The sequence below is a fragment of the Odontomachus brunneus genome, unplaced genomic scaffold, assembly GCF_010583005.1.
Source record: "Odontomachus brunneus isolate Ranch 3 - 2012 unplaced genomic scaffold, Obru_v1 Obru_scaffold_004, whole genome shotgun sequence".
Classification (NCBI taxonomy): domain Eukaryota; kingdom Metazoa; phylum Arthropoda; class Insecta; order Hymenoptera; family Formicidae; genus Odontomachus; species Odontomachus brunneus.
In genome coordinates, this window is record NW_022639454.1 from 3,601,627 (window position 1) to 3,614,068 (window position 12,442).

A 12,442-nucleotide genomic window follows, 5' to 3' on the forward strand; every position below is an offset into this window, starting at 1 on the left:
AGCCTCCGTCTCTCCTCTCGTTTCAATAGCCACCTACCAACCCGAAATCTCGGCGGCACTTTCACTTGTACACGAGTGTCGTCGTTGAATAATCATCTTGCCGTAAGCCGCCGTCGTAGCACGGTTTTCTCACCCGGCAAGTCTCGTGTCACGACTCAAGGATTCAAGCAATGAAAAGAAATCTTTCACTTTTAGCGTAGCAAAGAGTAGTCCCAGCAACCGCCATTCTTTAAGGCGCAGATAAGTAAGTAAATGGTCAAATTTCAGTCAAGGTGTAATGATAGCATACTCATTGACTTTCTCGATGCAAACATCAGATACACTCGACAATTCACTCGACTATTCACTCGACAATTCGGAGTGAAGAAATTCACTTTATACGAGTGAAAAGTCATCGGAAGTCAAACGAATCATTCCACTTTCCAAGAGGAGTTTCGTTCGAGGCAATTTAGAAACCGCGCTCGTAACAAAATCTCGAGTAGTATATTACACTATCTCCCATCATAAAATCAAAAGACTCTCTAACTTCTCCGAACACCCTGTGAATATTCCTTAAAACCTGATACGGGATTCCGTTTGTCGAATGATTATTTTCACGATATTTCTTTCAGCATAACGTGTTTACTCGACAGAATGGTTTCCAACTACACCGACGGGGTGAAATCAATTTTTGAACAGGTCGAACCAGTGTTCTACCAGGGGTATCGAGATTTCGCCTGGGTATGTGCCGACGACGGCAGAGAGAAACAGAGAGAGAGAAAGAGAAAGAGAGAGAGAGAGAGAGAGAGAGAGAGAGAAAGAGAGAGAGAGGCGTGTCGCTGGTTTTGCGCAGCGTCCCATGAACGTCAACGCGCTCGAATGGAGCATCCCCGTGCCGCGGCGGGGTCGAGTGCGAAGGGTGAAATCAATTTTCGTTATCGCCGTCAACCAGCCGCCCCGCACTAATCCCATTATTAGTGTTTGTTTTCCACGTGTGGCACTCGCGCCCGCTGACATATCGATCATCGCAACGCGTATTTATAATATGTGCGTTCACGTGAGTTGCTTAGAAATGTGAATTAACCTCCTCGCTGCGCACCACCGTACGGGACAACAGCGCAGAGTTAAATCGCTGCTTGTATGAAGAGAAAAAAGAAATCAATTGCAACGTTTGGCTCCAAGAGACAGCTCCTCCGAGACAACTACGCTCGACGACTTCCAGACAGCGTTGGGCATTACTCGATGAAAGTTTTCGTTGGCTCGAGTAAGCGGTGAATCAATAATCAAAATTAATTAATTGTCATATATGTAATCGATTAATGAAATTAATTATTAATCAGCGCATGATCGATCGTATTAAAGTTTGATTAATTCTATTCGTATTAAAATTTGATTAATTTAATTTTGATTAATCGATTAATATCCAACAGATAACAAAGAAGCCAGGCAGGCTTCTTTGAGCTGACAATATCTCAAAATATCCAAATATATTTGAAGTCATACCGAAATGACAAAGTATTGCTCCGCAGTTTGGAAATGTCCATATATTTCTTATCATCATGCCATTATCGCTTATCAATTTCGAGATATTCATAAAAATATTTGCTCACTCGAGCTTAGAATGTTCGGAGTGAATTCAACACATGAAATCGTTTGACAGATCGTTTTATTCGCACATACACAATCCAAAAATTGATTGCGTCGCCTAACAACATGTATATTACATTGTTACAATGAATCGTGTCGCGCATCGCTCGCGGATGTTTGTCTTGACGGTGAATTTCAGCGCCGAAATTGCATATCACATTAGGAATAATATCTCACTCTGAATGCATCACGACTTTGTACCGCTTAAAGCGTAAATTCGCAAATTGAAAATATAGACTAAAAACAGATTAAAAATATTTACAACTAGTAAGAATCATTGGAAATACAATCACAATCTCAGAGCTCTTTGAGATCTTGTATCACCAAAACATAGGCGAATCTAATAAATATGTGATTATTAGACATACTTCACTACAGCTTGAGCTTTCGTCTTTTGATCGATCTGTTATGACTCAAGATTATTAAGTCTGAGGTTCACGTCAACTTAGTTAATGTTCATTGAATCACCTGCTGTAATACGGGATATCTCGAAACCATCATCTCTCTTGCAACATGAATTTATATCAAGTAAACTGTCGAGTACTTACACACGCTAATTGAATTCGAGTCGGCCTCGCTTCCGAACACGGCCTTGTCACGTTAACGATCTTATCAGTACATCTTATCAAGAAAATACTGCATCGGTGACTCAATCTTCTAATGAAAGGCGAAGCAGAGGATCAACAGAGGCACCATGATGACGCAAATGAAATAAATCATCGTTCGCGGCACGCACGTGGACACCACCATGTACTCCTCGTTCCATTGTGAATCGTTGCCGTTCAACGGCACCTCAAGTATCGTTCTCTCGTTGCTGAAGATATTGAACGGCAATGAGCACTCCTTCGTGCTGTTCTTGCAGGAGCGCACCGAATTCGAGGTGTTGTAAACGGTCTTCAGCAGGTTGAACTGCACCCTCACATAATTCGGTTGGACCTCGTTCTCCGAATTAAACACGAAGAAGTAATAACCGTTTAGGGGTACTCTACGACCGAATTATGTAACAATGTTATCACGAATCATACAGACGTGCGATTAGGCACAATTATTTAGATACATTGTTAGATACGCGTTTGACGTTGTTCAGATCACCGATAAACGATCATATGATAACCGAATCAGTTAGAATACTGAAGCATCAGATACTAGAAAGTAGAGTCAGATACAATCGCAAATGCTTTAATGGAGCATTACATTATTTTATTATTGCAGATAAAAGGAATTTGTTTAAAAATCCGATAAACTTTCACAAGCCTTCAACGCAATCAATAAAAACGTTTTTAAAGATATATGCCTCAGTATCTTGCAACTCGGCTTTACTCAATTAGTGAAAATCAGCGCGGAAATGCATTAAGTTACGTAAATATTACGCTAAAGAGGATACTTCTTATCTTACAATCGAAGAAGAGAAATTAATTAACGAACATAATTACATATAAAAGTACGCCTACTTGTACGTTACAGTGTTGGCGAGGGAGGCCGTAATGTGGTGATTTTCATGTTTAGGGGTGCACTGGCGATGCGGAGTTAGTGGTAAGTTCAAGATAAGACCCTTACACTCTAACAGCCGCTCCTCCGAGCTGCTAAACGAGCTCCAGAACTCGGAGTTGCTCCTGTCGTTTAAGTCCGTCTCGTTCACGGTACCTCGATCCTCCGCGATTCCGTCCGGACGCAACATACCCTGAAAAACAACATATTTCACTCATCTCTCTTATTTCTCTCTCCCTCTCTTTTTCTTGTTATCCGTTTAAAATTTCTAGACTCAAGTTTCTTATCATCTGATCTGTGTGATATGATCTGTGTAACCTTTTAACTATGGCTGTAGTCAATAGACGACGAAATGGAATTTTCCTAAAACACTGCTGTCGTCAATAAGCGATTTTATAATTTTGTAAAATAATTTTATAATTTTACTTAGTTTTATATTGCAGGATTTTTATAATTATTCCCGTAGTTAAAGGGTTAAAATATTTAAAAGAAATGGAATCAGAATAAGAAATGAGAAACTGACCTCTTCTAATGGCGCGTCGTCGTTCTCATCTTCCCAAGTTAAATCCCGATAAAGCGGTGATAAGAGAACCAGGTCCCTTCTTTGTCTGCGCTTAGCCGTGCTCGATAATCTCTCATCATGCATCGTCTCGTTCACCAGCCGTCTCAGGGCGTCACCCTCGACACCCTGTGCGTCGATCTCATCCATCAATTTGCGCAGCATCTGTCTGCCGCGATTGCCCAAGGAACTGATTTTCCTCAGAACGTCTTGAAACATCTCCACCGAGTCCATCTGTTCGTTTTCCGACTCCATTCGCTCTTTCACAGTTTCCTGTGCCGTGATGGTTTCCGTTCGCTCGTTAGATATTGTCGAATCTTGATGAGTATTGAGAGGCGTAGGAAAAGAAGAAAATGTGGAAATCTTCTGAGCCTCGAGTCCTTCATGGCGGCGTCTATTTTCTTCTTTCTCTTCCGACAACTTTTTCTCGGTAGAAACCGATACACTCGAAGATGCAGACTTGGATCTGAAGAGTGCAAACGCGATTTTCGTTTAATAAAGAAGAAGAAATAAACAAAAATTGGTTGGTAGAAATTAATAAAAACTTTGCGAAATTAAGAAAAAACTCAATGATTGTTTAAGTAAGTAGTTGTCAAATTTGCTAAACAAAAGAAAAAAGAGTCGGAAAGCGCGAAAGCACTTCTGTTAAAAATATACTATTATATATTAGATATACTATTAGAACATTTTGAACTATTAAAGACAATAACGCACTCTGTGCTACTTTTCGATGTCTCTTTATGATTAACAAATCTGCTTATAGACTTTTGCAGAGGAGGAAGAGGAGGAGGAGGAGGAGGCTGACCCGGTGAAATCTCAGAGTGTTCTGCGGTGGTAGTCGTTGTTGATTTGTCAAATTTGTCAATATTGGCGGACTCCCGGAACACACTCTTGTAATGGTGATGCGGATGGTCTTTCTTCTTCTTCATATCGAGAGTCTTGGCGAGGATCTGAGTGAGTATATTTCGCATCGCTTTAGCATCTAACTCGTGACTACCGCCCGGTTGATGCGAATATCCGATTGATTCGGAAATGTTCGAGCGCTGAGCACTGCCCTCATGATGAAAGTGTACGTCTTGGCCTGCTCGTTTCATTTTTTCAGGTATATTGCTGAGACCCATCGCCTGTGCAAGACAATTGAGGAAGAGATTAATGCGTTTTGCACACGAAATAATTAAATTGCATATACTTATATATTACTTGTTTTATTGTGATCGAAAAAATTGAAAAGATTGAAAAGTTCAACCAATTGGTGCCTTTTTTAATAACTAATAGTGATGTTCACAAAAAAATTTATTATATGAGGTGATTTTTCTCTGTCAATTTTTTATCAATTCTGCTTTATATCTCGTAAAGAGCGCATAAAGATCACAATTAAAATAAGTACAAATTAAAATAAGTACGAATCATGACGGATGAGAAAGAAGAGACGCACTTCTGTCGTGCCGTTTATTATAAGAAGTTTTTGTTCCTGAGCGACCTCAAGAAGCTCCTCAAGCTCCTCGCTGCTGTCGTCTCCGATGAAGGCGCACTCGTGCAGATGCTTGTGTCCACGAATTATTGTTAAAGAAGCACCTGGCCATCTACGACAGATGGAAACCAGTAAATCGATCGTATAATTAATGTGAAATTAATAAATTTATTTGCCATACAGGCAGTCACTGTCGGCGCGCTAATATTAGTATAAATTCTAATCGGGGAACTCGTCCCGAATTGGAGAAACATTGCGATTCATCTGCCTACATATATCGAAGTGAAAATTCGCATTTCCACGATTCTACCTTACACAGGTCGAGACGGTGACGCTGCTACCGCGCAGCAGATAAAATCCCCAGTACTCCTTCATGTCGTCCTCCAGGATCAGGTGCCGTGTCATTGAAACGGGCATCGCTTCGCTCTGCACCGCCGGCTCGCCGCTCATCAAATACGCGTTGAATGTGGCATTAGCTTTGATCAATTGACTCTATTAACAGGAAGCGATTTCCGTTTCATTCTATTATTCCTTCTTCAAAAAGAGAACTGAGATGCAAGAAAAAATAATTGTGATAACCTATGATAATAGAATAAGCAGTAATCGCGACGAAATCGAAAATGGAGAATTTTACAATCTTATTTCATTTGTAATATTATTTTTTATCCTATTTTTATAATTATTTACCGGTTTAATCACTCCAAAAATTGACACCGAAAACTGATCGTGAAAATGAAGGAGACTCCTGGAGAGGGAAACGTTAAAGGTGAAATATCTTACTTGGCACCAAACAGTCGATGTTCTGGCGTCGATCAGCCTTTGATCCGACACTGCCAAAGGATACAACTGTTCAGAGTACACATAGTACCGCAAGTACATCGGCCCAGTGATCAGAATGGACGGCAGGAATATCACCAGCGTGCATAATCGCAGCAGTCTCAAGGGTACTTTGCAACGCGATCTTCGAGGTTGCCAGTCTCGCGGACGGACTCCATCTTCTGTCAAAATCATCGAAATAACGCGTAATTGTCTCGTGATTTCTGGATATCAATCATTTGGCTTTCATTATCTGCAATTAATGATCTCCTTTTCGTTTCTCTCGCTTACGTTGTCATCGCGCAGATATCGCGCATCACAACGATGCGAATGTAATGATGATCAATTAGTACAAATAATTTAATTTATTGGAAATTAGACTATTAATTCGCCCGCGATCAGAACTCTTTACCAAAGATGAGCTGGATATCTAATTGTAAATAATTAATTGAGCTCGACTCAGTTGACTTGTTACACATCGAATCTAACGCAGGTAAAAAATATATCTCCTTATCACTTATCTCCAGCAGAAGTACCATACGAGACACACTTCCAGGCTTTCATACGTCGCGTGTACAGACTGAACAACAATGGAAAGTTCCTCGCATCTTACATCGCTTTCCTAAAGCGTAACGCTGATATGCGTTGCATCCTTACATCATATCGATGCGCAGATTCTACTGCCCGAAGAAAAGAAACCTCATCTCGCAACGCTTCCGTCGAAAAAATTGATTTTATGAGAATCGAGGAATTTCTGATGAAAAATGGCTCCGTGAGATTTTTTGTATTAGCTTTCGCGAGAGAGCACTCCTAATTATATTTTAGAAAAAAATTACACAAAATTATAAATATCTTTCCCTCGCTTTGTTTAAAAACAAAAGATAATTTCACCGTCATGGAACGAGCGCGTGCATTTATCTTACATATCTTCAGAAAAAAATGCTATTACACTTGTATTTCCCGAAACGATAATAATTTATCTGTTCGAATGAGCGGCGCAGATATACCAATTAACCAGAAGCGTCAATAACGCCTACGCGTATCAAAATTGTCCACCGCATCCGCGCGATAGAGATAAGTCGTGAAAAAGTGTAAGAACCTCCGCGACAGACTGTCTATTTAAAGGAGGAAGACACGTGTAAGTGGAAACAACAAGCAGAGAGAGATTACGCGCGTGCAACGACTCAATGAACACGTGGGAGAGTGCGAAAGCAAATTCCACGAAATTCAGGTCGAATTGAGCGATCATTTCACGAGGTCATCAGTCTCATCTTTGTATATCCAGACAAGACGATGACCTAATCTACAAAATGGTGCTACTGATAACTTATCGCGTCGATAAACTTTCCTTTCTTGTTGATCGCGAGCACAATTTCATGGAGAAATTATTATTTATCCGACTCTGACGCACCTCTGAACTACAAATTAAATGTAAAATTATAAACAATCTTCGCGATAAAAAACTTGATTCAATGAGTAAAATTGCTCGCGTTCACATTCAAATATTATTGTGTCGGGATTTCGTGGTAAAAGATTTCGTTATACAAAAGCAGCATTCGTATGTGAAATAATTTTTATATTTGTTAAAGAAATTCACCAAACTCGATCGAGTTATTACAGCAGAATGCGTTAACGGGTGACCGAAAATTTTCCGAAATTGCATGAAATATCCTCTACGCATGTCTTCTAAAAATAGCTTTAGAATATGTGATAGTCATTGTCGTTGATTCATGTCGCGGTGCGCTTTGTTTACGCGGAGAAAAATTCATTCTGCGCAGAAAGAGCGACAGCGTATTGCACGTGCTGCGCGAAGCTCGCAATGGCCAGTTCGCCAAGTCGTGGGTAATTTAAAAATATAACGAGTCTATCCTGCGAAAGCGGCGTGTACATCGGTACAGTCACACGATCAAATGAACTACATTAAAGAAGAATACACGATTGCACAGAGTGAATGTGCCGGCGCGCCTTTATGAAGCCGACGTTTCCTCTTATTGCTACACAGTGCGGCTAATGATCACTGAGCACTGCGTTTATTGTAAAAGTTCATCTCTCTCCACTTCATTACAACAAAAAAGTATATTGCAAAACATGCAATAAGTATAAAAGTACATTGTTTTTTCATTTGATATCACTATAAAAAAATTGTTCACAAATCTACATTTTTTATCTATTTTCTTTAATAAAGATATTCTTCCATAGCTCTCTATTTCTCTTTTTATATGTATTACGTATACATATATACATATTCTCTCTCTATATTTATAATCTCTATATATTTCTTTCTTCACACAGTTAACTCAATCAAAGCTTCCACATTTTTCAATCAAAGCAATGCAAATTGAAATCTTATTAATTAAACAAAGGAAACTCATAAAAAATTCCTTCCTACTCCGGCAATTTCCGTACAAAAATTTAAATGAGAAGTCACTTAATGTCATTCGCGACTCATAGAGAAGTGATTAATGAAACGCTTCGTGTTTACATTTGTGCGCAGCAACATTCAACGATACACGCGTCGCTTTAACAATGTGCACTATCATTCCGCGCCGATAATGAAACTAACGCTAGCCTGTTTCAGCAATAACAGGTCATCGCTAAAGATTCTCACCGAATATATCTATCTTCAGAGGTGTCGTAGGCATCTTCCTTCAAAGATCTCAGTGTACACGTGGACTCAGTCGCGCAAGGACTGGGTAGCTGCAGTTTTGTTCCTCTCTCAGATCAATCGAGCGAACGAAACTTCGCCGATGTAAGTTGCGCGCCACGCGAATATCTCTAAGTGGTTTCTATTATCAATTATATCACATAATATCAAGTAACAACATTTTAATCACCACTACGCTCATATATTTTCAACATCACGTTTCGCATTTCGAGCTTTACAACGAAGCACATACAACCAATCAATTTTCGTAACTTCAATAAAGTTGCTTTCTCTTTCTTCAGTGCACTAATTCTCACGATTCAGGCAAAGAAAGAATCTCCCGGAGGCACTCTTTAGAAAGGACTCGTTTATTATATTGCGAAGTTACATAAAACGCGCGATACGTATCGGTCGCGGTCAACAGATCAACTGAATCCGTGGATGTGCGAACATGCTGCAAATTGTATCAATGCCTTATCGCACTCTACTACGCGTGGAGTAAGAAGGCAACGATCGGCAGCGTATTTGCACAGGGAATGAGCGAGACGCTCTTCCGTTCGTTCCCTCTCGCGAAACACGACGACGCACGACTGCTGAGGAGCGATACGCTTTTCAAAATAAATTCTGGGATCTTAATCATCAGTTTCCGCCTCTCCTCTCTCTCTTTCTCTTTCATGGTCCGTTGTACTACTCGGCAGCTGTTATTGACGAGTGAACCAGTTAGTGAACGTAAATCGCGGCGCGCCGAAGAAAGTAGTTTAAAAAGAGTGTACTCAGAATTATTTGAGTGCAACTAACTTAACATATAAATAGCGGAATATCTCTCGAGGCACAGGCTACCTCCGGAATGAGATAAGTGCATACGTCGCGCTGCAAATCGATTCTATGCGAATCTTATCAGAAGAGAAAACAGTATATATTTTAGAATTTGTAAAGACATAATTTACACGAAACTGCTATATACATGATCCATTTTATGCGGCGTAAATCGCTCATTTATCATACAGAGAAATTGCTTGATTATCATATAGTATTTGCTGATCACTTGTGACGAGAGCTCTTGCTATCCTCGTCTTTGGGTCTTTGAGACTTCTCTCCCCTTCGTCGCTTGTTCAATGGATTTCGAGGATCGTAAATCTCGAACCAATCGTCAGCCTTGGTGTTGGCGTCCTTCGCGAGCACCGGCGCTTTCTCCTCGCAGTGCAAAGCATGTGTCATCCAAGACTCGTCACCCGGATCCTCGTCATCCTCATCGCTCTGCGACGTTTTTTCTGAAATGTGCTTGTCAGAATCCGCGGTGGTATCCTTCTCTTTAGCGTTTTGGAGTTTGTTTCTGAATTTGTTCAGTAGCTCCATCGTGAAATTCTCGCGCACTTTGCCCTTCTTAGGCAGCTGCGCTTTTGCTTTCTTATATCTTTCTTGGGTTTCTATGTATTCCTTCATTACTTCAGACTTCTCCTTCTTATCGTCCTTATCAGCTTGTTGTTTGCGCTCCGCTTCCTTCATTCGTTTTTCGTTTTGCACGTCACGCTTCAGCTCGCGGATCTCTTTCCTGATCGCTTCGCTGTAATATTAAATTTTCACTAATATAAAATACTTATAAATCGTATTCTATTTTAAAGGAATATATAATTCTATCTATGTTACTCAATAAAAATATACGCAGACAAATAATACATACGCCTTTTTCTTTCGTTCTTCCTCCCGATCCTTTCCTAGATAATATTCCTCTATCTCCTTATCCTCATTAGTCTCTTCTTTTTTAACTTTATCATCTTCAATTTTCGATTTTGACTGCGAAGACTGCAAATTAAGGGACTTTTTAGAGTCCCTTAATTTGCTTTTAATCCTTTCTTTCATAGCCCTGTTGTTATATTACGTAATATTATTTCCATAACATCGATCATAATAATTATTTTGCACTAAAGTAAACGTCCCAGTGGTTGAACATACATGTCTCAATGATTGACATATTGGTTTTGTATTTTTCTTTGTTGAAATGCTTTACAATATACAAAATAATATAATAAATCAAAAGAAATATTTAGTTACTTTGTGATTTTGTTTCATTTATTGATAAGCATTTTAACAAACACAAGTATATTATTAGTAATTCAATTATCGGTACACGCTCAATTACTAGGACGTTTACCTTATGCAGCAATATATTTACTTTCTGTAACCAACTCACTCTTTTTCCTTCGCCAGAGCAGCTAATTCTTCCGGAGTGTGCGTCTCTTCATCATTTTCCCAGTCACTGCTTCGATCTTCTTTGAATCTCTTACTTGGTAGTCCAGCTGGCTCAACTACAGGCTGTGCACTTAACTTTGGATCAGACAAACAATCATGTGCTGATTTTCCTTTGCTGCTATACTGCTTGTTTAAAACTAATGACTCTTCCTCATCTTCTTCAGCCTCTTCTCCAAACGACAGTAACTTAAAATTCCTAAAAAATTTGCAGATGTATAAAAACAATACTTATTATTATCTGAAACAATGTTTATCTTACTTTACACCAGCCTTTTTGTCTTTCTTGCTTTCTCTATTATCTGTGTTTCTCTCAAGCTCTACTCTTGGAACAATATCCTGGAAAGGATTATTTAATACTTCCGTTTTTAAGATCTTCTGTGGATATTGAGGCCTGTCATTCTGGAATTAAATAATTTATGAGTATCACTAAGTAGTGATATATATAATTCTTAATATACAAATGTTAGACATAAATTAACACTTACTTCATCTACGAGTGCATCTTCCAACTTGAGCATATTGTAAATTGTTTCCCCAGTAACCTTGCCAAAGATAGTATGCTTATTTTGCAACTCTGGTGTCGAGCCAAGAGTAAAGAAAAATTGAGAGCCATTATCATCTTTTCCAGCATTCGCCATAGCAAGTAAACCTCTCCGACAAAAACGTAACCTTGTATGAAATTCATCCTGTAAATAAATAATACAAATAACACAATTGTTAAGCTAAAACTAAGAATATATATATATATTAAAGTATAACTAGATAGAATTATAAATAACTATACCTTGAAAGCATATCCATATATGCTCTCACCACCTTCTCCTGTACCTGTTGGATCTCCACCTTGTGCTATAAAACCTTTTATAACTCTATGAAATATTGTGCCATTATAGTAACCTTCCATACAAAGTTGTATGAAATTTCTACAAGCCTTGGGTGCTTCTTTTGTCCATAATTCCAAATCTATGTCACCAGCAGTTGTTTTCATTAAGACCTATTTCACAGAATTAGTAAAGAAACGGTTTAATTGTTAATATATTCAATATTAAAAATTTACAATAAATTTTAATTGCGCTACATTCTCAAATTAATTACTTTACATTTCCATTAGACGTAACATTTACCTTGAAAATTTTGTTGTAAACTTTTATAATAATTTAAGCTTACCTTGCCCGTCGTAGGTGGTTCTTGTATATAAATATTGCTCATGTTTATAACCTATCACTGAGAATGAACGATAAACGACCGATAAACTAATATTAGATACTTTCCTTTTTTATGATTAAAAGACCAATTATTTAATATCATTCATCGTCTAGTCGGACAGATCTTTATTTCTTGTTAATAAGTAGAAATAAAAAATTATCCGTTGTTCGGTGGTGCTACAGAAAAATAAAGTAAGTCTGATCTATTATTAAATTGTGCTACTGTAAATACATAAGTCTGACTTATATATGGTCTGTTCTTTCGCTCTGCATCAGTGCAGCAGTGCAGAGCAAAAGAACAGACCTATATTGGGTTATACCACGACTTCAATTTCATGAAAACAGTAGCGACTCGTAGCGGAGACTTTTGAACTAGATGTCAA

At 38.7% G+C, this 12,442-nt stretch overlaps 1 protein-coding gene across 1 annotated transcript; it reads right to left on the reverse strand.

Moving 5' to 3' along the window:
- Window positions 1–1,634: 1,634 nt before the first annotated feature.
- LOC116846127 lies at window positions 1,635–12,359 on the reverse strand. Its single transcript, XM_032819608.1, has 14 exons — window positions 12,022–12,359; window positions 11,639–11,848; window positions 11,340–11,540; window positions 11,114–11,253; window positions 10,796–11,050; window positions 10,286–10,468; window positions 9,657–10,168; window positions 5,925–6,142; window positions 5,455–5,636; window positions 5,109–5,256; window positions 4,388–4,797; window positions 3,638–4,139; window positions 3,078–3,307; window positions 1,635–2,611 (listed from the first exon to the last, which is right to left on the reverse strand). The coding sequence occupies exons 1-14, from the start codon at window positions 12,061–12,063 to the stop codon at window positions 2,284–2,286; spliced, it is 3,561 nt and encodes a 1,186-aa protein (XP_032675499.1). The 5' UTR covers window positions 12,064–12,359; the 3' UTR covers window positions 1,635–2,283.
- Window positions 12,360–12,442: the final 83 nt, after the last annotated feature.